The sequence below is a fragment of the Notechis scutatus genome, chromosome 1, assembly GCF_049901735.1.
Source record: "Notechis scutatus isolate UNSWTSFEM ecotype Mainland chromosome 1, rNotScu1.2, whole genome shotgun sequence".
Taxonomy (NCBI): domain Eukaryota; kingdom Metazoa; phylum Chordata; class Lepidosauria; order Squamata; family Elapidae; genus Notechis; species Notechis scutatus.
The window spans coordinates 35,364,285-35,390,217 of record NC_142009.1 but is presented as its reverse complement, the minus strand read 5'-3'; the positions used below and the strand labels follow the sequence as shown (position 1 = coordinate 35,390,217).

At 37.0% G+C, this 25,933-nt stretch overlaps 2 protein-coding genes and 1 long non-coding RNA gene across 3 annotated transcripts in view; 1 reads left to right on the top strand and 2 right to left on the bottom strand.

Annotated features, from left to right (window-relative positions):
• The window catches only part of CIMIP6 (ciliary microtubule inner protein 6), a 75,871-nt gene extending 52,116 nt beyond the window's left edge, over positions 1 to 23,755 (bottom strand). Inside the window, exons 1-2 of the mRNA XM_087960903.1 lie at positions 23,614 to 23,755; positions 21,348 to 21,364 (exon numbers count right to left, since the gene is read on the bottom strand). The gene's annotated coding sequence lies outside the window, so the exon portion shown is untranslated. The remainder of the gene's footprint in view (positions 1 to 21,347; positions 21,365 to 23,613) is intronic.
• ACYP2 (acylphosphatase 2) overlaps positions 1 to 23,755 on the bottom strand; it is a 45,438-nt gene extending 21,683 nt beyond the window's left edge. The window contains exons 1-3 of the mRNA XM_026676702.2: positions 23,614 to 23,755; positions 21,348 to 21,364; positions 18,477 to 18,586 (exon numbers count right to left, since the gene is read on the bottom strand). Coding sequence (XP_026532487.1) covers positions 18,477 to 18,586; positions 21,348 to 21,364; positions 23,614 to 23,665 — 179 coding nt within the window. The 5' untranslated portion in view covers positions 23,666 to 23,755. The remainder of the gene's footprint in view (positions 1 to 18,476; positions 18,587 to 21,347; positions 21,365 to 23,613) is intronic.
• The window catches only part of LOC148132745 (uncharacterized), a 110,320-nt gene that overhangs the window by 77,014 nt on the left and 7,373 nt on the right, over positions 1 to 25,933 (top strand). The window lies entirely within an intron of this gene.

Genomic DNA, 25,933 nt, shown 5'->3' with positions numbered 1-25,933 from the left:
GAAGTTGAAAAATGTCCTGGAATGCAGCAATGACAAACCTCTTCTGTATTGTTGCCAAGTTTACTGTTGTTACTTTGTGTGCTCACAATGATTTTGCATTTTTTGTAATAAGTTTTCCTCACTATTTTCAGAATGGTCAGTTTCTTGGTATTCTTCCACAAGCTGCAGCAAATCCAAAATTCCCTTTCCATCAGATGTTGAGGGAAAACACTGAGGATGGAATGAGGAAAAGGCAGGGTGGCTTCTTTATTATTTCAGAGGGGCCTGGATTTAATTGATTTAAATTAAGGAGGATGAAATGTTAGACAATTTCTTAAAAAAAGCATTGCAATAGTTTGATAATAATACCAGCTTGAAGTATAGGGAGTCAAGCAAGCAATTGGAAAGATGGGATTAAATTATCCACATGGGTAAGGCTTTATTGTCCTGTCAGATTGTGCTGTTCAGTGTAATTGTTTGAATTTACGAAGAGAATACCTGTTTCTTAGTTGACAATATTAATATAACATACTTTTTTGGGTTAAAAATAAATCTCAATTTATAAATCGTTATTATTTAAAAATCCAAGAGCTAGGGAAACATACAGCCTGGGCAATCATTAGTTCAAAACTCAATTCAACAAGGAAATGTAAAAACACATTAATTTCTAAATGAGTTTTGAAATGTGGAAATTGCCACAGGCTATCAATAATGTAATCTTCCACATCCCTCAATATTTCTAGCACAGCCAACCAGAATATGTAAGTCCATAAAGGTTGCACAGTCATTCGCATACATGTAAGAATCAATGATAAAATGACAAAATGGAAAAAGGGGCTGGGTTCCTTTGCCTTTACCATGTCTTAACAACTTTCTGAGAATGTGCATTCTGGATCAAGGCCACAATACTTGGGTAGAACTAAGGATTGAGTGAAAGATCAAACCATTGCTATAAATAGCATCTGTGCTGAAGTCTCTTTCCGTAGTATGTAATCACTTGCTCCATATTCTGGTGCCAGGCATTATATTTTCCATGACTGCTACTGTGCATTGATATGGAGCAGAGATAGGGAAAGGCACAAAAAAGATGACACAAAAGCATAAATCCCACAACCCGCAATGCATACAAACTTATTTACTTATGTTTCAGTGACCTAGAATCTGGCCTTTAGAAATACTACATCTCCTAAACAACTGTTATTATTCCTGTCACTGGGATGCTTATAGATTTAAGGTGTCTCTTTTTTAAAAAAAAATTGTTTAAATGTAGTTTGCGTTTGAAAAAAGCTGACAAGTAAGCTTCCTCTTTATTACATTTAAAACAATACATGACATAATTTAAGCAACCATCTACCAATCAATCTGCTGCAACTATATTTTCATAACACATACAAATCTTTTGTATTTGCAAGCGAGCTATTTTAGGCATGATGTGTATCAGCTACGGCCACAGCTGTTGTATCTGCTAGATTAGATGCAGATTTCCAATTTCTAAATTCCCATCTTTCCAATTATAGAAAGAAAAACAAATATTCATTCTTATCAAGATAGGATAGTAAGAATACAAAGAGATTTGGCCATGTAAACAAATTCATCAGTGGTAAGGCCAATGAGAGGATCCTGAAATGATTCATAAAATAAAATATAAGCTCTCCTTGGTGCTCAAAGAGCACAGTCAAACTCAGAAAGCATCCACTTCAATTCTGAGCTAGCTCTCTCTCTCTCTCTCTGTCTGACACATATATACTCTCTCCTACTGGGACAGTTGGAAGTTATACATATGGAGACAAATAATTCATATTCCTCCATCACCACTCCTGCCCCAGTATTTGTTTCACTTAATGTTCAAGAGCAATCAGTTGTTATTGTTTTTACACAAAACTCGTGCTGCAGGACAATTAAACAGAATATTTTCTGAGGATTGTGGGAAAATGAGGCACAACAGGTATGTAACAGTAAGAGGCAAAGTTGTGCCCTCTTCCTGGAATCATTTTAGCAGGCCTTTCAGTTTTGCTGGGTTTTTGAAGCTAGTAGTTTTGTTTTGCTAATTTGCCAGCAGTGGGGAAAAAAGGAAAATAAATTTCTGGTGTGATTATGAAGAAGTTTGCCTGTTGTTCAGCAGATGAAGCTGTGGACCTTTCCACTGCACACAGCAGTTGATTCTTGCTCTGATCTTACTGCCAAGACAGTGTCCTCCACTGTTACTGAGAGCTAAACCTTGACTTAAGAAAATGAAAATGATGAGTTTCCCCAGTTTTAAGTCAATATTCTAACCATATAGTAGTTCCATACTGACTCCCCTGAGTATTTGATCTTTCTAGTCTAATGTCATTATATGCATTAAAGTTGTTGTATAGACTCATACCTATCACATCATTGCAGTAATGTAGTGTTGTTACAAGAAATGGAAATGAGGAACATAATCTGATATTGATTTAAAGTCTTCTTATGTTGCTCTGACTTTTCAAAATCAAAATATTAAAAAAAATCAATACACATGCACATGTAGTAACTAAAAGCATATGCATATACAAGTATGATTATGATGCTTTCCCATCACTGCATTTATAAAGGGAAAAGAATTCCTAGAATTGTTTTCAGCTGGGGTTGGCAAATGTAGATTCATAAAGTTTGGAAACTGGACTTTGTATAAGACTTTTATCTTTTACATTTATAAAAAAAACATCAGAACGAAGGGTTCTGATGGATATAACATATTCAAAAGAGATCAAATAAAGATGGAAGGAGTATACTGAAATACTGTACACTAAAGATGTCCACATCCAAGATACCTTATCCATACAGCAACGTGCCCGCTCCCGTGCACTCCGCATCGAACTCAAAAACCGTCTAGATAATGGAGAGAAGGACCTGTACATTGACTACCATGCTGACTGTATCAAAAGTAAACCACTCAACCCAATACTCAGCTTTTACCCTCAACCACAACCCTACCTCAACCCATCCACCATCACCCAAGACTAGGCACGCACGCCCCAACTACCTCAATTCCAACTACTGCCGGCCTTAAATGCAAACTACTCAATGCAAGAAGCCTCGTGAATAAAATACCTGAATTTCTCTTCCTCCTAAATATGGCTAACTTCGACATTATATTTGTCTGTGAAACATGGCTCAATGCATCTCTCCCGACTCCATTACCACAGTAAGAGACTATCATGTTTACAGATCAGATCGTGAAAATCGTCGAGGAGGTGGAGTTGCTATATTCTATAAAAAATCCTTACATCTAAAAAATATCCAAGTTACCCAGGAGTTTGCCCTTCCTGAAACCATCATCTGTGAACTATCCTCAAATATCACAATTCGATTCTTACTATGTTACAGAGCACCTGATTATGACATCGAACATGTAAACAAGCTAAATACATTACTAACATGGGCTGCATCCTGCCCATACCCTTTTATCCTTCTTGGTGATTTCAATCTACCTCATATTAACTGGACCCTAAATGATTGTACAACTGAAATCATACACACAACCTTCTACAATGCTATTACAAATCTGGGACTGGAACAACTAGTAACCAACAACACTAGACTAAACAACTGCCTCGATCTCATCTTCTGCAACAGTTTGAACCTAATCCACGGAATACAATCTAAAGAACCCTTTTCCAGTAGTGACCACAATATGATCGACTTTTGTCTCAACATACATCCACACAAAAATCACCACAATGATGTAATCCCCTATTGTAACTTCAAAAAAGGCAACTATGATCTTATAGACAATGATCTCTCATCCCTTGATTGGCAATCTCTATTCACTGGATGCAATACCGTTGAAGACCATTATAACATATTTTTACTTGAAGTCAAAAGAGTCATCAAACTATATGTACCAACAACAACTCCCAAAACAAAACAAAAAAGCAGATTACCCATATCAATAAGGAAACTTCAATCCAAAAGAGATCACTCTGGCGGAAAAACAAATCTGGTCACGTTGCCAATTTCAAAAACCGATACAAAAATCTATGCCACCAGATAAAGACCGAATGCACCAATTATCACATTAAACAAGAGGAAAACCTTCTAAGCACCAATTCCACCCGCGCTTTTTACAATTTTGTAAACAACAAACTAAAAGACTCAAGGTCCATCCCTCCCTTGATAGGACCTGATGGTAAAGACTGCAACGACGACACCATTAAAGCCAACATCTTTAACACATTCTTCGGCTCAGTATTTGTAAACAGCAATGGATCATGCCCAATATTTCCTAGCCGTACCACAGATAACAACAATGATCTAATACATATCGATTTCACAGAAGACAATGTTGAAAAAGCAATACGCAACCTAAAACCATCTCTATCTATTGGACCGGATGGAATATGTGCCTACTTCTTAAGAAAGCTATCCACTGCCATAGCATAATCTTTGAAAAATCTTTGAAAAATCTAAGCATAATCTTTGAAAAATCTTTCAGAACCAGCTCCTTGCCTAACCTATGGTCACAAGCCACAGTCATCCCCATCTTCAAAAAGGGGACCCAAGCCTAGTTGAAAACTACAGGCCAATCTCCTTATGCTGTGTCACCTGTAAAGTCATGGAATCAATTATTAACCAATCCATCATCCTTCACTTAGAGACAAATAACCTACTCTCCAATAAACAATTTGGTTTCAGGAAAAAACTATCCTGTAATCTGCAACTCTTACACTGCAAAAACATATGGACGACACAACTCGACCAGGGCAAAACAATAGACGCAATCTACATAGACTTCTGTAAAGCCTTTGATTCAGTGGTACCACGACAAACTACTCCTAAAAATAAAATCCTATGGTATCTCTGGACAACTGAATAACTGGATAGAAGCATTCCTGTCAAACAGACAACAAATGGTCAAAATCGGGAGCGTCCTATCAAATCCAGTACCTGTCAATAGTGGTGTTCCCCAAGGCAGTGTTCTAGGACCAACTCTCTTCATACTCTACATAAACGACCTCTGTGATCATATTAAGAGCAATTGCGTTCTCTTCGCTGATGACGTAAAGCTGTTCAATACCACAGACAATACTGCTACCCTTCAAAAAGATCTTGACTATGTATCCGAATGGTCAAACAAATGGCAACTTCAAATCTCAACAAATAAATGCTCTGTCTTACATATTGGCAAAAAAATCAGAAAATAAAATACAAGCTGAATAGTCAAGATCTTGTTGATGACCCAAGCTCTGTAAAGGACCTTGGAATACTCACCTCTAATGATCTAAGTGCTAGAGCACACTGCAACTACATAGCCAAAAAGGCATTAAGAGTTGTTAACCTAATCCTACGTAGCTTTTTCTCTGGTAATATCACACTACTAACCAGAGCATACAAAACATTTGCTAGACCAATACTCGAATACAGTTCATCAGTCTGGAATCCACACTACGTATCTGATATTAGCACAATTGAGAAAGTCCAGAAATATTTCACAAGAAGAGTTCTCCACTCCTCTACTCGCTGTAGAATACCTTATGCCACCAGACTTGAAATTCTAGAACTAGAAAACCTTGAATTACGCCGTCTTCGGTCTGACTTAAGCATGGTATACAAAATCATACATTGCAATGTCCTACCTGTCAATGAATACTTCAGCTTCAACCATAACAACACAAGAGCACACAATAGATACAAACTCAAAGTAAACCGCACCAAACTTGATTGCAGGAAATACGACTTCAGCAATAGAGTGGTCAATGTCTGGAATACTCTACCCGACTCTGTAGTTTCTTCCCCAAACCCCAAAAACTTTAACCTTAGACTGTCTACTATTGACCTCACCCCTTTCCTAAGAGGTCTGTAGGGGCGTGCATAAAGCGCACCAACGTGCCTACCGTCCCTGTCCTATTGTTTCTCCTATTCTTTTATTTTTCTTATATGTAACCATTTCATGTATTCACAACTATGTATACATTTATACTTATTATCTTGTAAACAATTGGCAAATCAAATAAATAAATAAATAAATAAAATAAATATTGCATTTAATAACTTCTAATACTAGAAGATAAAGTTAAGTCAACACTCTAGCCATTATCAAATTGGAAGTCTATAGAAAGAGATTGAATACCCACTGAAACATGACAGGCAATAGAAAAAGAGTCAGTAAAGGTTCTAACCAAGCTCTACCAGCAATTCTGAGGAATGCTAACTGATTGAAAGAGGCCAGTTTACATTCCAATACTCAACCCCCTCAAAAAGATTAAACAGGGTATGCAATCTATCAATACAATATCCTTAATCTCACATGCCAGCAAAATAATGCTTATGATCATATAATGCAGATTAGAGCCCCACATAGAAAAAGAGATGCCAGATGTTCAAGTTGGCTAAAGAAAAGGCTGAAGAATACAAGAGAGTAACTGAAAAGCCAAAGAATGCCAAAAAGAAGTCAGTATATGTTTTATTAATTAGAGAAAAAACTTTGGGTCAATCACGTCAAGCTGTGGAAAGTACTCCGAAAAATAGGGTCCCAGAATATCTCAATGTCTTTATGAGAAATTTATATACGGGTCAGGAAGCCACAGTACAGACAGAACATGGTGAAACAGTCTGGCTCCAAGTTGGCAAAGGTGCAAGACAATTATTTATTCAACCTAAAATTGAATAAATATTAAGGGAAGCTGTATCAGAAGAAAATTAATATTTTATAACTGGATGAAGATACATCAATAACCTGAGCTATGCTGATGAAACTATCCTGATAGATGAAAATGCAAAGGATCTGTAAGCCCGAGTAAAAAAAGTCAAGGAGCAAAGTGGAAAAAAAAAGGGACTAAAATTAAATATTGGTAGTACTTTAATTATGAAAGCAATTGGATCCAGAACTTGCATTACTAAGCCAAGTGGTCATAAAGCACAACATCATGTGACTGCATCACTTAGCTATGAGAAATCCCAGCAGTTCTAATTGCCATTGCACTATCGTAACCCCAAGACTTTGAGGATTGTTAAGAGAAGAGGTGGGAATCATAGGCAAGGAATGTGGGGGGGTGGCACAGGGGAGCAGGAGGGTGCTGCAAGCAGGTACTAGGAAACACGGAACAGGCTGATGGAGCTAGACAGAACAGCAGAATGAGGGGTGATACAGAGTACTAGATCTCTAGATGAGAAATTGTCTTCTACCATTTCAGTTGCAGTTCTAGGCCCATCTAGTCCAATCCTGCCCATTCTATCAAAGTAAAGCCTCTTCAAGATATCAGTAAGTAGGTTTTTATATTTACTAGCTGCTGCAAATTCCTGGGACTGAGCATAAGCTACTTCCATTTATGCTCAGGTGAGGGTGACATGAGCAGCAAGGTTCAACTTGTGTACCAATTGATTCTGTTTGTGGGCTGGAAGGCTTTGCTCATGTTGATTTATATATTTTTTTAATTACTCTCATTTGGATTACTGTAATATGCCTTACTTAGAGCTTCTCCTGATGTACATTTGGAAACTGTAGCTGGTCCAGAATGAAGTTATTGGGCAGTAGCAGGTGCATCTTGGTATGTTATGGAATATGCGGGAGACCTTGAGGAAAAAGGGGAAGAGATGCTGCTTAGGAAACCATCAGACTGGAGTGGGGTAGCCACCACTGGATTAATGGTCACAGAAAGAAATTTAGAAACCTGCCCTAGTTGGTTAGGCAATCAAGAAGCAGAAGTGGCATTGGGAAATCTGTACCTTTGAAGATTCTATTAATTGTAGCATTACAATAAAGTAGAATTAACACAACTAGTCATGTTTCCTATCTAATTTATCTGCAAGAATTGACATGGCATACCTATATAACACTGCTGTTCTGAGCTGCACTGGCTTCCATTAGGCTTTGGGGCGTGATTCAAGGTGCTGATTATCATCTATAAAGCCATACATACCATAGAGACTGGATACTTGCTGAGCCTCCATATTCCCATTGTATCTGCTTTAGTAGAAAGGGAATGGTCTAGTCCAGGGGTGTCAAACTCACATCATCATGGAGGCATCACATGACGTATCGGGACTTTCTTTCCGCTTCACTAAACCGAGCCTGGGCATGGCCAGCCTGTGATGCATCCAGCCCATGGGCCAGGAGTTTGACAGCCCTGCTCTTGTCCATCCTATCAAACTGTATCATCATGTTGAATCCTGGAGATGTGCCTTCTCTGTAGTAGCTCCTGCCTTGTGGAATAGATCCTATCAGAGATCCAGATGGCTTTACTCCTAATTAGACTCTCATATAGTTCTGAAGAACTGTATGTTTCCCTGGACATTTAGGCCAGCTGATTAATCATGCTCAACTCATGATGTGATTCAATGATTGAGGTGTATTATTTACCTAGGTTTCATGGGTTATGTCTATGGAGATCCTCATCTGAGAAGCAAAACATTTTCAAGGAAAAAAAACAAGAAAGTCTAGTTGCCTTTTGGAAAAGCAAATCATGGGTTATGATTGTATTTGTTGGTTTTAATCTTTGTATTCTGCCCAGGTAGTGGTGCAATGGCTCAGCAGTTAAAAATTCTGAGTTTGTCAGCTGGACAGCGCCTGCCCACTAGCAGTTCAAAAGCATGCAAATACGAGTAGATAAATAGGTTTCACTTTGGTGGGATAGTAATATTGTTCCGTGCACTTCGGCATATAATTATGCTGGCCATCTGACAATGAAAAATGTCTTTGGATGATGCTGGCTGCTTCAGCTAAGAAATGGAGATGAGCATCGCCACCTAGACATGAATGATCAGGGGAAACCTTTACCTTTATTCTGCTCAGAGTCATTGGTATAAGATAGGTGGCCATATAAATTATTTAAATAGTCAAATGAACAACTATATTGGTTAATAGGTAAATTCGCTTTGTTTTTGAGAGTGGATGTTATGTACTGGATAACAATATACAGATATGTAGAGGTACACAACTTTTACTGCCTTGAGTGCTGTACTGAGGTTTGCATAATATATTTAGGGCCATATTCTAGAAATGAGAGGATGCATAACTAAAAGTGATCTGATTTGAGCTGATAATGGCATATTCTATGAAATAGAGTCATAAAGCCTCAATTTATACATTAACTTTGCTCTCCAAACTGAAAATACAACATTTTTTCCTAAGCTATTTTGGGGGCTGACAAAGACGAGATAGTTAATTAGCAAATATACTGAAATAATAGTTGAAAAGCCCAATGTATCAATGGCTCTATTCAAATTGTTCATCAAGTGCAACACTCTTCAGAAATACATTTATTTTTTTCAGCCTCTGTCAGCTTCCTAAAATCATGTCTGAATTTGGTTCCTGGTGTATGAGGTAAATTTACCCCCACCTCCAGCAAAAACCCTGTGTCTTCCAATGAATTATGTTGCAATGTAAATGTAAGGAAAACTCATACCAAAAAAGGTATGCCTATCAAACTTCTGCAGGTTGCTATAGCAATAAGCACAACAGTTCGTTTTTTTGCTAAGGATTATAAAGTATAGCCGTGACTTTAAGAAAATAATGGGAAAACTCAATTTTTGCAGTAAAAATATTGAAGCAATTTTAAAATGATGTTATAATCACATGTATTTGTAGCCATACAGGATATTGTTTTTTTTTTAGCAGAGATGTTTTTTTGTAACAGGTAATATTTCCTCAATGAGTGACTGGAAGACATTTTTCCAATGGTTTTGAATGATAAATATTAGCTATGAAACATATCCTGCCAGCATGAGGAGTGAGAATAAATAGTGAGAATGAATGTTTATAAACTACCAAAAAGTAAAACATTGTTTGGCATACTATTTTTGTATTCTTAAATCAGTGGGCTAAAATAAATTGACCTTGGGTACTATGTATGGTTGTAGTGGAAACAAATATTATTCCACACACATTTTATAAGTATTTCTATAAAAATATACATTTAAATATTTATAGTTTCGTGTGAACTGCTAAGCACAGTGTTATAAAGAATGCTATTTTCTTTTGCTCAATGTTTTAATTTAAGAAAAAAAATCAAACGAGAAGGATGAAAAGAGATAGGTCAGTATTAGTAAACCTTGTTTAATTACCACAATTGGGATCAGAAACTCGGTCATTAACCTAAATGGTCACTAAGTGAAAAATCACATGACTGTTACTGTGCATACGATCTTACTACAATTTTCATTTGCTTTGTGTACCTGTGAAGTTTGTAAATGTGGGCATTGATCACAAGGTTACTTTTTTATCACCTTCATAATTGCATAGAGTTTATGTCTGAGGCAGTCGCTAAGCAAGGCTACTAGCATTTGCAGCTTAGGATTTTGTTTTGAAGTGTCCCCAAGCATTCAGAAAGAAACAGAACCTCAGGCTGGGAGCAGGGATTATGGGAAGAGCTACATGTTAGGAATTGCATTCTAAAAGACCATGGCAAGGTGGTAGGAACGAGGACGTTCTTTAGAGTGGGCATTTTAGCTTTGGGCTGATTTATTTGCTTTTGTCATGTTCTTAGTTCTCAGAATCTGGATCTTGCCTCGGTCTTAACTGGTAGAGTGTCTTTCTATAAAGATAGTGTAGGGAAAAAAAGGGAGGGTCTCATGTTGAAAAAAGAGGCAAAGCTCACTGCAGAGCAGTTTAAAATGCATGCATCAGCATCCAAAGGAGACTGCTGTTCAGAAGTTACTATTATCCATCAAACAGCTCCATCTAGAGATCCGTTAGCAATTTTTTTAAAAAAACCCATAACCCTAAGAGCATAATCAATCCAGTGCATACAATGCATTTCTTTTAATTAACTGTATATGGCAATAAACTGCTAAATATTTGGGGTGCCAGGTACTGTAATAAAACTTTGCAATAATACCTTTAATGCATAGCTTCATAAAGGCTTCAAATGTATCTATAGTATTCAATTACAAAAACTGCATCATCAGTGCTAAAAACACAGAAATATAGAAAACTGATGGCAGAAAAAGACCCAGTGATCCCTTTGTGACTGCCCTTTGAGGTTTGTCTGTCTATTTATTTACCTATTATTTTTAATTATTAATTTGTATCAATATTTTATTAGCATAATGGTTTGTCGCAGTTAGCCAGATGTTCAGATTGGGTTTGGATATTTTTATCCACTTTCCCAAGGACCTGGGATAGACAAATGTCAATGTTTTGTGGCTTTAGAGGTATGGTCGCAGGATATAAGCTGTTCTGAATAATGCTGCCTTTTGCAATTTACTGATGGTGAATTTGTTAGATACAAAAATGTCTTCCTGTATTCTCATAGAACATCAAACAAGTGTTTATTTCTTTAATAGCCCTTGCCTAAACTTGGCTGATGAAAAAAGGTAAAAGCTCTTTGAAATTGGGATTAACTTCTCATGACCAATGGGCATGTCCACACTATTTTCTTGTTAACAGTACAAGACTGATTTGTCACTGGTTTTCCTGATATTTTTTTTCATAACCCCCCCCCCCCGCCCCCAACCTAAGCCCTGGGTTTTCTTAGTAGTTCCTATCTAAGAACTAACCATATCTGAAGTGAAGGCATATGTTTGAGAGCATTTGAATTTTGTATCTATCAGTCGTTTTCAAGTCTTCATTGACAGAAATGCACAAATCTGACCAGGCACAAGCTCACATCTGAACTATAAAGTGGTAGTAATAGCAGTGAAGTGCTCTTACTTTTCTCTTTGTAATAGGGATATTATACAGTGACCTTCTGTAAGACTGCTGGTTCTTTTTAGAGATTAAGAAGAGTTGCTGTCTGGTTGTGGTAACTTCTTGTCATAGCATTTTGCTGATATTCACCATAGTTTTAATACTTCAGGGGCAGTCTAAAGTGGCATCACCTTTTGCAGTTTACAGTATATGAGAGTCCTTAACCTATAGATTCCAGTGGAGTGAATAGGAGCTAAATGTACTTTCACACTGATGGCTTGGATTCATTCCCATTCAGACTCCTTGAGGTGGCTGAGGTAATGGAAATGAGCTGAATGTGGAAGGTAATCAATAGTTCTCTGATATAGGGTGATGGCAACTGCCCTTAAAGAAGTGGTAGCGCCCTGACTCCAACTTTCTTTTAGGGAAATATAGATGTAGCCAGTTATACCATATCTTGAAGTGGATCATTTAAACCAGAGGGGTCAAACATACAGTCTACAACAGCCTAGTTAAGAGTTACTCCAAGTTTCCGGCTTTGCGGACTACCGGGGGGGAGAGGGGGATGGTTCCACATGAGCGGCCAACAAGTGTGCACACAACAGTTCCATTTGCACAAGTGGCGTGCATGAGGCCCTGCCACCCACACAAATGAAGCGTGTGTGCACACGCTCGCCCGTTGTTTGTGCAAGTGAGGATGAGCATGTGCGCTCATCAGCCATTTCTGTGGCCTGGTTGCAATCCCTTCATGCCCCACTAGAGGGCCATGGCCCACAGGTTGGGGACCCCTGGCCTAGTGTGGCTCAAGTCAGATTAAAATGCAATTTGGGAATATTTAGCAAAATAATATACATGTAAATAATATTACATTTTCAAGCTAAATAATAATAAATTTTGTCATCAATTACCAAAATTCTGGGCCCATGACTCACAAAGAGTCCTGCACAAACTCGTAACCTCAGCTTAATTGCAGCAGCAAAGATCTCTTGAAGCTACCCTGGTCTGGGTTAAGCAGGAGCACCCTGTGACAGAAATTCTCCCTCAGAGGGTCTTAAAGTTGCTGCCTGTAGATTCATAGGTTCCGTTCAAAGTGCTGTTTTAGTCCATAAAGCTCAAACATGTTTTGACCTTTGCAGAAATAATACATCCAGTGCATGTTCCCCAACAAATCCTCCCACTGCTGACAGTTGAAGAAGACAGGGATAGTGGTGTCCCCAGCCCTTCCTCTGTGGTCTCTAAATTCTAGAAGAGCCTCCCAAAAAAGTTAGATCAGCACACACAAATCCATTGGTCTTCTAGAAACCAGTGAAATCTTTTTCAGAGCTCTTGAGTATGATGAGGGGTACTATCTACATTATTGCAATGTACTACTTGTCTGTTCTTTATTATTGCTTTAGTTTTAATAGTTCATTCTGCTAAACATTTGGGGATCCATGCATATTATGGTGGCATATAGAAAATAAATATTAATATTCTAGTCCTTTTTCACTGTATGAGATTGGACAAAGTTGACTGGAAACAATTACACTGTCGTCTAATATACCTGAAGAATATCAGACTGGTAAAAATATAATTATTCTGATTTCTAATCTCAGTTGTACATTCCTGGAAAAATCAGTATCTTAAAACCAGGTCACCAAATATATGTTCACTTGAGTTATTATACATCAATGATCCTAGCATAGCTATATTATTTCTCCAGTGTTGTAATTGCTTCTCATCAGTCTCATATAATGAGTTGCTTTGATTTATTGTTTTGTTTTCTCAGTACTTAATGCTCTGATTCCTTTCTTTCAGGAACTAGACTAACAAGCTTCCATTCTGCCCTCATCCATTTCCTCTTGGCAAATGGCCAGATCTAAAATTTGGCTTTTAAAATACTTACATTTGACAAGCATGGTTTACAATAAAATTTTACAATATATTTTCTCCTTTCAGCAAAAGAAAAATATTTTATTTTGGGCTATGATAATCATGCCATCTCTATAATATTATGAAATGTAAAGGGCTCAAGAAGAGTGTAGCCTGCTCTATCCTATTTCAAACTTCTGCATTTTTTTTCATATTAACTCAATTCGAATTAGGGTGGATTCCTTCTTGTTGGATTGGGAGACTTCGGTTTACATTTATATAAATGCAAGTTTGGGTTGTCAGTCTTCAAACAACCAAAGCAATGTCTGCATGTACATGGAGGGTCAGGTCACTGAAACCCAATTGATTCTATTGTTGGTTCAAGGGGATAGAAGAGCTCAGGTAGCAAAAGAATTAACCATAGAATAGATTACATAATGCTCATGCTCAGGGTCCAAGCTAAGCTAAAGAAGAAAATGAACCAGTTTCCACAGTATGATTTGGAGCACGTGTCTAATATTTCACAGAGAACATTGCAAACTGCTTTGAAGTCCTGAACTATGGATAGGGAATCAGAGCAACTCTGGAATGAAATCAAGTTGTTAATAATAGATGTGAAAAAAGACTAACAAAGATAATGAGAAAAAAAGCAAACCAGAAGTCAGAACAAATGGTGGAAATTACCCAGAAGAGAAGCCAAAGAGCAATATTATAATGACATCTATAAAAAACATTAAACATGGAAAAACAAAAGAAGTCTTCCAAAAGATCTCCAAACTCAAAAATCTCAGATCACTTTGTTAAAGGATGCTAATGGCCAGATTAACTGATTCAAAGAAGATCAAACAAAGATGGAAGGCATATACTTAAAGTCTGACAGAAAAGATGTCAACATCCAAGAGTCTTAGGAGATACTTCCAACTTTCATGAAACACTATTAGTTAAAATATGAAGTTGGGTCAGCACTTCAATCATTACCAAAGTGGAAAGCCACAGGAACTGGCAATACCCATGGAAATATAGAAAGCAACAGAAGAATTGATAAAGGTTTTAACCAAATTATGCCAGAAAATTTGGAGAACATCACAATGGCTCATCAATTGGGAGAAGTCAGTCTACATTCCAATTAAAAAAAGGAGACTTAGAACATGAAAACTATTATACAACACACTTAATTTCACATGCTAGCAAAACAATGCTTAGGACCATCCAAACCAAATTAAAGCCCACATGAAAAGAGAAAAGCCAGAGGTTCAAACTAGCTTTAGAAAAGGTCAAGCCAGCATTATAAGACATTATTGCTGATGCATGCTGGATAATTGAGAAATTAATTACCACTAAGGAACACCAAAAAGAAGTCAGCATGTGCATTGATGGTTATAGAAAGACCTCTCATTGTGTCAATCATATTAACCTGTGAAATGTCTTTAGGAAAACAGGAATCAGCTAACACCTTTTTTAATTAGATATTTTTAGTATAATAAAATACACATATGAAGAAAGATAGAAAATAAGAAATAAAGAAGAAATTGAAAACAACAAAAACATACACATGAGCCTTCCATTCTTTCTATCAAACAGTTGCCATCTTAAAACTTTTTCCAACCTCTTCATTTCAGGCATCTGACTACCTCACTGTTCTCACGCAAAACCTATACCCAGGTCAGGAAGCCACCGTACAATCAGAATATGGCAAAACAGACCAGCTGCAGATTGGCGAAGAAGTGAACAAAGCTGTTTGCTCTCCCCTTATTTATTCTCTCTAAATACCGAGAGGGTTCCAATTAAGTTATGGTAAAAACCACGGAGCAAGAGGTTGAATGCTTTGATATGTACAGTATATAAAGTTTTTATACAAAATATATACTCCTAATGTGTTAAACCTAATATATATATAAACATTAGGTTATATTACAGATGAAACTCGAAAAATTAGAATATCGTGAAAAAGTTCATTTATTTCAGTCATGCAACTTAAAAGGTGAAACTAATATATGAGATGGACTCGTTACATGCAAAGCAAGATAGTTCAAGCCATGATTTGTCATAACTGAGATGATTATGGCTTACAGCTCATGAAAATCCCAAATCCACAATCTCAGAAAAGTAGAATATTTTATGCAATCAATAAAACAAGGATTGTACATAGAACAATATCGGACCTTTGAAAAGTATAAGCATGCATATGTACTCAGTACTTGGTTTGGGCCCCTTTTGCAGCAATTACTGCCTCAATGCGGTGTGGCATGGAAGCTATCAGCCTGTGGCACTGCTGAGGTGTTATGGAAGACTAGGATGCTTCAATAGTGGCCTTAAGCTCTTCTGTATTGTTCGGTCTCATGTCTCTCATCTTTATCTTGGCAATGCCCCATAGATTCTCTATGGGGTTCAGGTCAGGCGACTTTGCTGGCCAATCAAGCACAGTAATCCCACGGTCATTGAACCAGGTTTTGGTGCTTTTGGCAGTGTGGGCAGGTGCCAAGTCCTGCTGGAAAATGAAGTCAGCATCCCCATAAAGCTCGTCTGCGGAAGGAAGCATGAAGTGCTCCAAAATCTCCTGGTAGACGGCTGCATTGACCCTGGACTTAATGAAGCACAGTGGACCAACACCAGCAAATGACATGGCTCCCCAAATCAACACAGACTGTGGAAACTTCACACTGGACTTCAAGCTTCTTGCAGTGTGTGCCTCTCCATTCTTCCTCCAGACTCTGGGTCCTTGGTTTCCAAATGAGATGCAAAAGTTGCTCTCATCAGAAAAGAGGACTTTGGACCACTGAGCAACATACCAGGTCTGTTTTTCTTTAGCCCAGGTAAGACGCTCCTGACGTAGTTTGTTGTTCAGGAGTGGCTTGACAAGAGGAATACAACATTTGAAGCCCATGTCCAGGATCCGTCTGTGTGCGGTGGCTCTTGATGCACTGACTCCAGCCTCAGTCCACTCCTTGTGAAAATCCCCAACACTTTTGAATGGCCTTTTCCTGACAATCCTCTCCAGGCTGCGGTCATCCCTGCTGCTTGTGCACCTTTTTCTTCCACACTTTTCCCTTCCACATAACTTTCTATTAATGTGCTTTGATACATCACTTTGGGAACATCCAACTTCTTTTGCAATTACCTTTTGAGGCTTTCCCTCGTTATGGAGGGTGTCAATGATGGTTTTCTGCACAACTGTCAGGTCAGCAGTCTTTCCCATGATTGTGCTTCCTACTGAACCAGACTGAGAGACCATTTAAAGGCTCAGGAACCCTTTGTAGGTGTTATGGCTTAATTAGCTGATTAGAGTGGGACACTTTGAGCCTAGAATATTGAACCTTTTCACAATATTCTAATTTTCCGAGATTGTGGATTTGGGGTTTTCATGAGCTGTAAACCACAATCATCTCAATTATGACACATCACGGCTTGAACTATCTTGCTTTGCATGTAATGAGTATCTCATATATTAGTTTCACCTTTTAAGTTGCATTACTGAAGTTGCATTACTTTTGCACGATATTCTAATTTTTTGAGTTTCACCTGTATATATTAAATTTATAAATGATATCATATCTTTAACAAAGTTACAATTTCCCTTTTACCCTGTGTCCTTAATTATCTGCCTTTTCTAGATTAAAAGCAGAATTACCATGATTCTTTTCTTGTCTTCATTTTAAAGCACTGAGAATTCTGTTCCTTTTATTCAGGCTTAATCTCTTTTTACCTTACATTTAATCCTATACTATCCTCCACTTTTAGCAGTTAAGTCCTACTGAAGTTTGAATTAGCACTGTTTCCTTTTCCTGAATTGCTTCTCCATCTTTCAGTCTTCATTAGATTGTAAGAAGGAAAAATAACAATTACTTCTTGCTGACTGATTGTAATTGGTCTGCATTTCTGGAAAGAGTATGAGGCTTTCATAGTTATAATTTCAAGGTCGTTGCTCATTCCAACTACTTTAGTTTTACCTTTTTCACACATAACTGGCTTTAATTTTCCAACACAATTGTCAGCCCTTCCAGGCAAACCAGACAGGAAACCCAATTAGATGAGCTAAGTCTACTTTGCCATAATATTATATTAATAGACTCCTGCAAATTTGAAGAGACTTCCCACCCCATTTTTAACTGATCAGTTAGGGTGGGTCTTTCCTAAGTTTCTTTCTCTGACCATTAAACCACTGGGGGCTCCTACCTCTCTTGTTCTGATTGTTTCCTAGGTAGCATTTGTCCACCCTATCCCCCAAGGTCATCCACACATTCCATTACAACAATTTCCTTTCTCTCTTCCATCAATAGCATACCCTATGCCTTCCTCATTTCTCTTTTATCTCCCTTCAGTACAGGTGTTGTGCTTTTCTCTCTTAAAGTACTAGGAACCACAAACTATAAGGAGAAAAAAATCACACTATCAGCCTTGAGTCTTTCCTTACACACATACACACACAAATATACATGTGTGTCTATCTCTGTACATATATCTGTCTCCTGTCTATCTGTCTGTCTGTCTATCTATCTAGAAGCTGGATTAGAAGACAGACATGGTTTTAAAGTTGGAGGAAGAAATATCAGTAGCCAGCATTATATTGATAATATTACTCTAATAGCTGAAAATGTAAAAGAATTAAAAGTTCTAATAATAAAAATCAGAAGTACTGTAGAGAATATGTGATTAAGATTAAATATAAAGAAAACACAATTAATGACAAGTACAGCAACTAGCTGTATTAGAAAAATAGGGTGCCAACAAGGTAGATGTACTTCCCTTCTGGAAGACTTTAGATCATGAGGGAAATCTATGACCTTTCAAGTGTTCCTGAACTACAATTCTCAGCACTATCAGGGTCAATACTGAGATGTCTTGAACTGTACTTTAGTTCTATATTTCTGGTTTAGCTTGCTTGAGGTTTCAAGTTCTCATGACCAGAGTTTGGTTTTCTTCTGAAGAAAATTCATTTGGTGAATTGTTTAAATTTCACTATCTCTAGAAAGCTTGTTCTTTATTAATTGGCAGCAGCATTTGAATCAAACTTAGCAATTTACTGAAGCTAGCCAGCACACCAAGGAAACAGTGTACTTACATCTCATTCACTTTTTCTTCTGGACCCTGCACTTGTCCAGTAACCGTTCCTTGTCTGGTATTTTTAACCCAGCCAACTACACCCGCTTTCCTAGCTTTATCCTCTGTGTACTGGTTTGGAAAACAAACAGAAGAAGAAGAAGATATAATCAGCATGCATTCGGGATTTAAAACTGTGACAATACAGGCAGTCCTTGACTTATGACCACAATTGAGTCCAAAATTTATGTTAAGTGAGTTTTGCCCCATTTTACGACCTTTTTTTATCATAGTTGTTAACTGAATCACTGCAGTTGTTAAGTTAGTAACATGGTTAAATGAATTTGACTTCCCCACTGATTTTGCTGGTCAGAAGGTTGCAAATGGTGATCACATGATTCCAATCATTATAAATATGAGTCAGTTGCCAGGATTTCAATTTTAACATGTGACCCACAGGGATGCTGTAATAGGCATAAGTATGAAAAAGTTATGTCACTTTTTCAGTGCCGTTGCAACTTCAAATGGTCACTGAATGAATGATTGTAAGTCAAGGACTACCTGTACAGTTCAGTCTCAAAACTTCAGTTTTATTCAATGATTCAATGAAAAAAGAACTACTGCAAAATGAGGTTTCCCTCTTCCAATAATGATACAAAAAAACGCTGAGGCATTAGAGAGAATGCAGAGAACAGTTACAAAGATGATAAGGGGCCTGGAGGCTAAATCATACAATGAACAGCTAAGGGAACTAGGTATGGGCAGTCTAATGAAGAGAAGGTTTGGGGAGATATGATAGCAGTCTTCCAATACTTGAAGGGTGTCACAGGGAAGAGGCCATCAATTTATTCTCCATAGCACCTGAAAGAAGGACAAAAAGCAATGAGTGGAAGCTTGTCAGAGGAAGATTTAACCAGGAAATAAGGAAGAATTCCTGACAGTGAGAACTATTAATCAATGGGGCAGTTTGCCTCTCAGGGTCAGGTGCTTCACCACTTCAGGTTTTCAAGAAAAGTTTGGAAAAATAATTTCTCCAGGATGGTATAAAGAGTTGCCTTGGGCAAGGTATTGTACTAGAAGACCTCCAATATCCTGTCCAGCCCTATAATGCTGGATTCAAATATTTAATTATTTTATCAAAATATAAAATACAAAGAAAAATAAAGATAACAGGAAAATAAGGGAGGAAAAGGGAAAGAGAGAAAAGTGTACGGCAAAAGGGAAAAGAAAAAGAAAAGCATTGATTTTCAGCTTGTTTTGATGCAGTAGAATAAAGTAATAACATAAAACCTCAACTTTTTACTTATACAAATTTTTGCAGAAAAACTGAAACAAGTAAGGAAAAAAACCCTTCTAATTAATACACAGCCTCGCCCCATCTGATAACTGTTTAGAAATGTGTCTGCTTTAAAAAAAAGGTTTGTGTGTAGCACAGCACAGATAACTAATATAAACACTATTCAGATTAGGCCATCAAGAATATGGCACGTCTTTTGCAACTAAGCTCTTATCTTCTCTAGACACTCTGCCCCAATCCAAGTCCTCTAATGAAGCATTCTACATGAATGCTGCAAATGTTATGAAATTTAAGATCTAAGCTATGGTTTGTACTTGCTTCAAGATACAATAAATGCAAGGCTTTAAAATAAGTTTGTTCTGTGCCTGGCACTTACAGTTTCAAGATAAGACATAAATGATGCTTCTGTGGAAGGAGAGAGAAAATTCATACACGGAACAAATATTCATCTGGATTAATTTTTTTAAGTGAGAACCAAATAACTGTATAATTTGCACTTTGTGCCCAAAAGAATTTGGATTATGTCCATTCAGATGGTTATACTGCATTTTTTAAATAATGTTCTGAAATATTTTTATTTGAATTATCTTTTTGCAGCCAAATCCTGCAGGAACAGTACAACATCTCAGTCCTGTTGATCTTGTAGCCACTGCAAAGCAATTTCTAATACACTACATACTTCAGAGTGGAAGGGTCCAGAAATAATAAGAGTGTTAAAAATATTTTCAGCATTGAAGTTCTCATTTTTGAAATATGTGAATTTCTGTTTCAGGCACTGTATACCTGTTTGATCAGCGTGTAAAATTTACACAATGAATGCCAAAATGATGAATCCCATGGAAAAACCTGATTTGTGTTAACCTTCTTCAGCTCGCCTTAAAGTTGGATTACCATTTAATTTCCTGTTCATTTCCAAGGCTTCTTCACACAGAAGTGGGCTTGACACTTGTTCACCATGACTACTCATTTGGAAAAAACCTTGCATAGAAAGTATTTTCTAATGCCAATTTTTTCCATATTTCATTGTTTTCCATTTCATTTTCAATTTTTATTCCCCACTGCTGAAAATACAAGAAGGTGTCTTTTGACCTTTGGTTGTAAAATTGTAGATATCCCAATTTGAAATGCCTCTGCTAATACAGTACTGTCAACTGTTTCAACTTTTCCCAACATTTCAACAATCTCTACTTTGCTTTGTAAAGTGAACAAAGTCTGCTTGTGTTTCTTGATCATTATGAAAGATGAGCTTTCCCGTCTTTCCAGGTTGCACAATCTTAAATATGGATAATGGGAAATGCAAGATTTCCATGTAACCTGGGATCCTTTGTACAATACTGGTACCTTTTTTCTTATGTAGCTAAATAAAACATTAAACAGATTAGGATATTTATATAACTAATGGTCATAAAATCAGGGTTTAGTGTGAAAGGATTTCCTCTAAAGCACACATTACAGTTATATGATACTTAACTCTCCAGATTAACACAGAAACTTTGCACTGCAGATTTTTGAAGTCTCTGGCACAGGTTTTCTATTCTATTCTCAAAAAAGTTACAGAGACGTGATGTAAAGATGATATACTTCATGGTGCCTTACCATTCTGAAACAAACCCCTGAGAAAGAAGAATACAAAAAATAAAATAAAACTTTAAATATTTGCTCAATGGAACAACATTTCATTTTTATTTATAAGACAGCATTATAACAACCAATTAAAGATTGCCAGACAGTTTTTACTTTGATAGTAGGTTTGGTAAAATGAAAAGCGATTAAAAGTAACACATTTTGGGAAACAAAGAAAATTGGAAGAACAATGGAGAGATCCAGTGAGATCCAGATGTATAACTGAATTCAGTGGAAGATTTGTCAACTGAGCTCTACTGTTAATGAGATACACATCTGGGTTATGGAACTGTATTTGGGGCTAGGGGTAATATTGGAAAATAATTTCTCACTATGATATTCAACTGTTTTTGCTTAAGTTGTTGTATTGTTTCTTTATTAGGTTCTTTTGGGATCATTTGAGAATTGATAAACAAAGCAAAATAAAAAACTTATCACAGTTTATCATCTGTATTTTTATTATGCTACTTGGTTGCTGTTCTATTGATTTTACTCAGGTACATATAGGGTAGGAAAATATTTTAATAAAATAATATATTCAATTATCTTTCACTTATGTAAATATGTTTAAGATCAAGTGTTTCACTGATATAATCATAACTCACAAATGGAATATGTCACTTTGGATAGTGAGATGGGCGGCATATAAATTACATAAATAAATAAATAAATAAAAAATTATTTAGCAGTTAATGGAATTACAGTATCATACATTTGTTAGCTAGAAAATATTTAAATCAGAACTATTACATAGATTCGCATATAGAAAGAGAGAGTGCATATCATTTTACAAGACACATCAAATTGTACAACAATTCAGAAATAGTGATGTATGTACAGAGAAGTATAGCTTTTCTTTACATGTATGGTGCAGACATACTCTCCATTCTACATCTTTTACATGTGGAACTCAGCTATGTACTTTCATAGTTTTACATAGCTATGTACTTTCAGAGTTTTCCTAACTGTGGTATGTCCTACATGGTGTCTATTTTTATATTATTTTCCTACCAGGAAAATATTTTATTATGGTTCTGTTATTGCACTCAATCAATTTTAATCCTCCGCTCTTTATTTTAATTTAGTTGTCAGATATTTTAACACTTTTGTTTTAAATTAAGGACATTGCATTTTTAGTTCTATTTTTATTATTATGGTTTTAACTGTTTGCTCCCTACATCAGAGAGGGCTATATTTTGATGGGCAAAGCTCTTAGCGATTTTAGAGAGAAAGAGATGTAGGAAATAATCATTTCTTTTTCTTTTTTCCTGGCTTATTTATATGTGCAGTCATTTTGGTGACAAATCTACAATCATTTTACCCAGGATGAGTGGTTTTGAGCTGAAGAGGAGTTTTATGAAAACAAACAGAAGATTGAACTATCCCTCAAAATATGTGGCTAAAGCATGGATGCTCACAGTCATCATCCATAATCACTGCTCAAATACGATATTTACGGTGCCTTCCCTGAAGACAGAACACATATATTGGTCAAGTTATTGCTGTTCCTACTACATCTTTGTATTTCACTGAAGTGTGTTTGTGCAGTTTTGAAAGATGGCTGATGTGTTTAAATCCCTTATAGAATAGAATAGAATTCTTTATTGGCCAAGTGTGATTGGACACACAAGGCATTTCTCTTGGTGCAAATGCTCTCAGTGTTCATAAAAGAAAACATACATTCGTCGAGAGTCAAGAATCATGAGGTATATAACACTTAATAATAGTCATAGGGTACAATAAACAATAAATATGTATAAAATGTATTAAGAAAAAGACTATTCTCTCCGATGACTAGCTTTTGCACGAAGGAGGATTTAATAATGTAATCTTTCACTGCCAGTTTAAAATGAAAATTTATCTCCCGTTTTTAAAACACGTGCTAATCCCAGAAAGCAGTTGAACAGCTCTCCTGCCAAGGTAGCACGGGAGGTAATGGTAACTTGTAACTGGGACATTAATGGAGCTGGGGCATGGAAATAGTGAGTGCACCTGCCGCGCAGCCTTGCCGGCTCAATTCACTTTTAAGACTAATTGAGCACAGAACAGGTTTGAGCCAGCACGGTCGGCATGATCTGGCAATTAAATTCGCTTTATATAAACGGTTCTCCTTGCCAGCTTTTCTTTGTAACCTGAGAAGACAGTTCGTGCGCTCTGAAGTTATTTTTTGCCAGCGCAGTTCTCTTCCTCCTGACCCCTTTCCTAATATTTAGTTTCCGTATCTTTTTCCGCTGCTCACCTTGAACCCGGCCGAAAACCTCGTAATCCACCGATTTGAGGATCCGGGACATAACAGTTGTAGGGAAAGAAGTCAGTCACTCAGGGTAGAAAAGGACTGAGAGCCAACTCACTAACTCAGAAACTCAGCCAGCGGAGGCCGCGACGGAAACTCGCAAAGCTCAAGATTCATAAGAGGGCGATAGCCCTACCGGCTAATCCCAGCCAATTCGATAGGCTGAATTCATCCCCCACAAAAAGAGGGTGGTGGTTAAAGAGGGAACTTTAAAGAGCATGGCTTGATGTAACTAGGAGATACGATGGAAAAAAGAGCCAAAACATAGAAATAGAATAACAAAGTTGGAAAGGAGCTTGGAGGTTTTCTAATCCAACTCCCTGCTTAGGCAGGAAACCCTTTAACATTTCAGACAAATGTCCGATCTTTCTTAAAAACGTCCAGTGTTGGAGCATTCACAACTTCTAGAGGCAAGCGAATTGTTCCATTGATTAATCTATAGGAATATTATTCTATTAGCAGGGCAAAAAAAATAGTATATTTTGAAAATAAATCAGAATTAACCAACATTAAAATCTTAACCAGCTACACATAATTGGGAATCTTTGAGAATAAGAATGGTAAGTCATTTTTTTAGGCAAAAGTCCATCTTGGAAACCACCTTGATACCCACTTCCCAGACATCCCAGTCAATGAAATCTCACTGGTCACTGATGAATAGTATTTTTTTCCCATAAAAATTCTCATTTCCCAGACAGCAACACCAAGTTGCCAATCGCATATAAAATTAGCAGGTAAGATCTCTAAACATTCTGGTAGGATCTGATTATGGCAAGATCTGAAACATTCATGGGGACAGTTCTGTTTCTCCTTTTATACCATCCTGCTGGTAATTTTATCAAATCACTAAGAGTTTGAAGATATACACATTATTATATTATTATGGTAGAAGTTATCTGTACACCGTGCATGTTTTAGCTGTTGTGCATAAGCAATAGCACTTGGACTTACAAATTGCTTTACAGTCCTCTCTATAGGGTTTACAGAGTCTGCATATGGCCAACAATCTGGGTCCTCATAAGGCTTTGGCTGGTGATAAAGAGATTTTATCAAACACAAGAGTAATTTTTAAAAAATCCAAATCTCTTATAGTATTATTCCTCTAAGCCAGGGGTGTCAAACTCGCATTGTCACGGCGGCATCATGTGACATATCGTGACTTTTTTTCCTTTGCTAAACCAGGTGTGGGCATGGCCAGTGCATGATGCATTTGGCCTGTGGGCCGTAAGTTTGACAGTCCTGCTCTAAGCAGTATCTTTTGACCTTCAAAATATTTAATTCAAACAAGCAAAGGTTAGCTTGTCCATTTAGAGCAGGGCTGTCAAACTCGCATCATCACGGCACTGTCACGTGATGTATGGGGACTTTTTTCCCCTTTGCTAAACTGGGCGGGGGTGGGGCCAGCATGTGACACATCCAGCCCGTGGGCCATGAGTTTGACACCCCTGGTTTAGAGGAAGTCTAATTTTAACAAAAAACATTTTTAACTTCACTTATGCTCAATGAAACTTGCCTCATTCTTGGCAAGGATGGAAATGAAAAGTGGGGCTGTAATGTTTTATTAATCAAATTCTTTAGATTATTTAACACAAGAAACTTCCAATTAATTTCAAAGATTTGGAGCCTTTAATAAACTTTATAAAATAGGGCAGCAACTACAGTTTAGAAGAGTATTTCCTATTAACTCACTTAAGAAATGCTTTTTCCAAAAGGGCATATATTATAATCAAACATGCATCCTCTAAAAATGAAACATGCAATTTTAAAAATTCTAAACATGTTTGCATATGCAAATTAATAAAGATTGAAAAATTAACAGATCATTATAACATATATTTCCTTAAATCAGACAATATCCCCAGTTAAATGAACCTCTAGACAATGTTTCAAAGAGGACAAAGTGTTACGTTGAGAAGAAACAGAAGGTCTTGGATAAAATTAGAAGCAAAGCAGAACAAATAACTAACATGCACAGAGTATTTTAGGCATACTGGTGTCTCAAAGGCACTTAGAGGATTGTGCTTTGCAAACTTTACTAGATATCTAGTCAATATAAATTTCTTCTTGAACAAAATACAGGATAAGGCTCTCTTCTATCTTTCTGAATAGAAAATAATACCCTGTGGAAGCCTCCTGGCTCACACAGCTGAGGTGTGAGATAATGCTCAGAGAGGTACTGTATATTAACAGATCTTATCCACACTTTGTTCTATTCAATTTCTGGATGGAAGTTTGCTTTGTATTTTTTTAATCTGGTGGGGCTGAA